Source organism: Galeopterus variegatus, unplaced genomic scaffold (assembly GCF_000696425.1).
Source record: "Galeopterus variegatus unplaced genomic scaffold, G_variegatus-3.0.2 Scaffold3506, whole genome shotgun sequence".
NCBI lineage: Eukaryota > Metazoa > Chordata > Mammalia > Dermoptera > Cynocephalidae > Galeopterus > Galeopterus variegatus.
The window spans coordinates 224,359-226,442 of NW_007729617.1; the positions used below are offsets into that span (position 1 = coordinate 224,359).

Here is a 2,084-nt window from a genome sequence, read left to right on the forward strand (position 1 = left end):
TGGGAGCAACGCCGAGGGTTGCGATCCCGTTGCCGGTCCCGGTCCGGTACGGGCGCGACACTGAGGGTTGCGATCCATTGCCGGACACGAAAAAAGAAAAAAAAAGAAGAAAAAAAAAAAAAGGCATATTAGGAAAAAATCAAGCACGAGAATGAGTAACGTTAATCTAACTTTCTACCACCAGAAAAAGTTTTGTTAACTTTTTGCTATACGTCTTCTCAAACTTTTTACATGAAAATATGATCCCATATTTAAACAAAAATAAAACTGTTTTATACAGATAACTGTATCCTACTCAACATTTTTTACTTGCTACCCAGTATTTTACTAATATTTCACTAGTTTTTTAAATTAATCTACTTGTTGACCTTTAGATAGTTTCCACTTTTTTAATACTCTAAGAATACTAGATTGAGCAACCCTATCATCAGTAAAGCATACAAAGCTTATTTCCTTTACAATCTCTTTAGTGGAGCGCCTGTGATGTGTATCACAATCTGGTTTAATTCTTATTCAATTATAAAATAATTTTCTTTCTCTACTACCTTGTGGAGATGTTTTCTGGCTTGGGAGATTACATTTCCCTAACAAACCATCAATAATACAGAGTAAGTGCCACAAAAAGGCAGAGAAGAAATCACTGTAGACTGGGACATTTCCCACCTCAGGGAAAGCTCTCTTCCCCCAAATCTGCTTCCACACCATTGCCCAAGCTACAGCTTCTTCTGCATTCACCATCTATACCAGCCTAGTCCTGCCATGTGAATGCAAAATCACTCACTGCTGAGGAGTTTCCTCCGACTACACCTGCTGACTAATAGATCTGCAACATAATCAGCACTTTAGACAAGCCCAAGTACAAAATGGAGTTGCCCACCTCCTCCCCTCCCCCTTTCTCTTTTACAAGAAGCCTCATGGTTTCAGAGAAAATGAAACTTTCGGCATTTCAACATGTGCAGAACTCTCCATTCCCATGACCTAACTCAATCCCCACCCCAGAATTACACCACCCAGCTCTTGACGCCAACATACTTATATAAGCTCTACCACCCCCACACCTTGTGCTGTCCCCCATTTTCAGGGCAGCCCCAGGCTGTTCCCCACTTTGAGCACAGCCTGGTGGATTCTTTTCCTTTAATAAAGCTTGAACAGTACCCGGCATCTCGGCTCACTTTCTTTCACTGACAAGGAAGTTTTCTTCCATCCTTCTAGAAAATCACCTGGACCCTTACCATCTACTCCCATATGTTAGCTGGTCTTCAATTCTGTGAGGGCAAAGGTGGTGCCTCTCCTCTTTGAATCTTTAGTGTTATGAAGGAATTAGTTGACTCCTTCATGTCTTTGTTCTCCAAAGTCAAAAAACATACCCAAATCCTCCACAAAGCTTTGGGTGTGGCTGTAGCAGTTGGGCTGCATTCAATTAGTCAACAAATACTTAATTGCTAAGTGAAGAATTCATAAGACTGGACCTGAGACAAAGGAAAAAACTTCCTTCTAGATTCCCTCACCTACCAGGACCTAGAGCAGCTCAACAATGGATGAATGTGTTTACCACTGGTGAACCCTCAAGGCAGTTCACGAAAGAAGACTTCACTCACCTGAACCTGGGCTGGCAGCAACCTTCTGGCCATTTCTCCCTCCCTACTGACCCTTTTGGTGAAGGCACCTAGAATGGAGAAAGAAGCTGTGAAGTCTTTTCATCCTGCCTGCACTCCTGCTCTCATTAGGCCAGGCCAGGTTAGAAACCTCCACACTCTGAGCACCTACAGAAAGGGAACTCCACACAACCCAGGCATTCTCAAGCCAGAGGGGCCCTGGGCATGGCCACGAAAACCAGGGCAGCAAGCATAGTTCCAGTCTACCTGCTACCTTTCAATGAGTGACTTATGAATAAAGATGAATCATGCTAAGGAATTAAAACCAGCTAATGTGCATTAACATAGTAAAGGGCACAAACATGCATTGCTCACAAAGATGTCAAATTAGTAAGAAATGGCAAATATTCCACACATCTGCACTTGGATATTGCTCGAGGTGAAAAAAATAGTATTTGAAGAATTGATGCCCTTTTCAAAAATACCCAA

General features: G+C 42.4%; 1 protein-coding gene across 1 annotated transcript in view; it reads right to left on the reverse strand.

Annotated features, from left to right (window-relative positions):
• ZNF879 (zinc finger protein 879) overlaps positions 1-1,665 on the reverse strand; it is an 8,838-nt gene extending 7,173 nt beyond the window's left edge. Inside the window, exon 1 of the mRNA XM_008585251.1 lies at positions 1,599-1,665. Coding sequence (XP_008583473.1) covers positions 1,599-1,631 — 33 coding nt within the window. The 5' untranslated portion in view covers positions 1,632-1,665. The remainder of the gene's footprint in view (positions 1-1,598) is intronic.
• Positions 1,666-2,084: the final 419 nt, after the last annotated feature.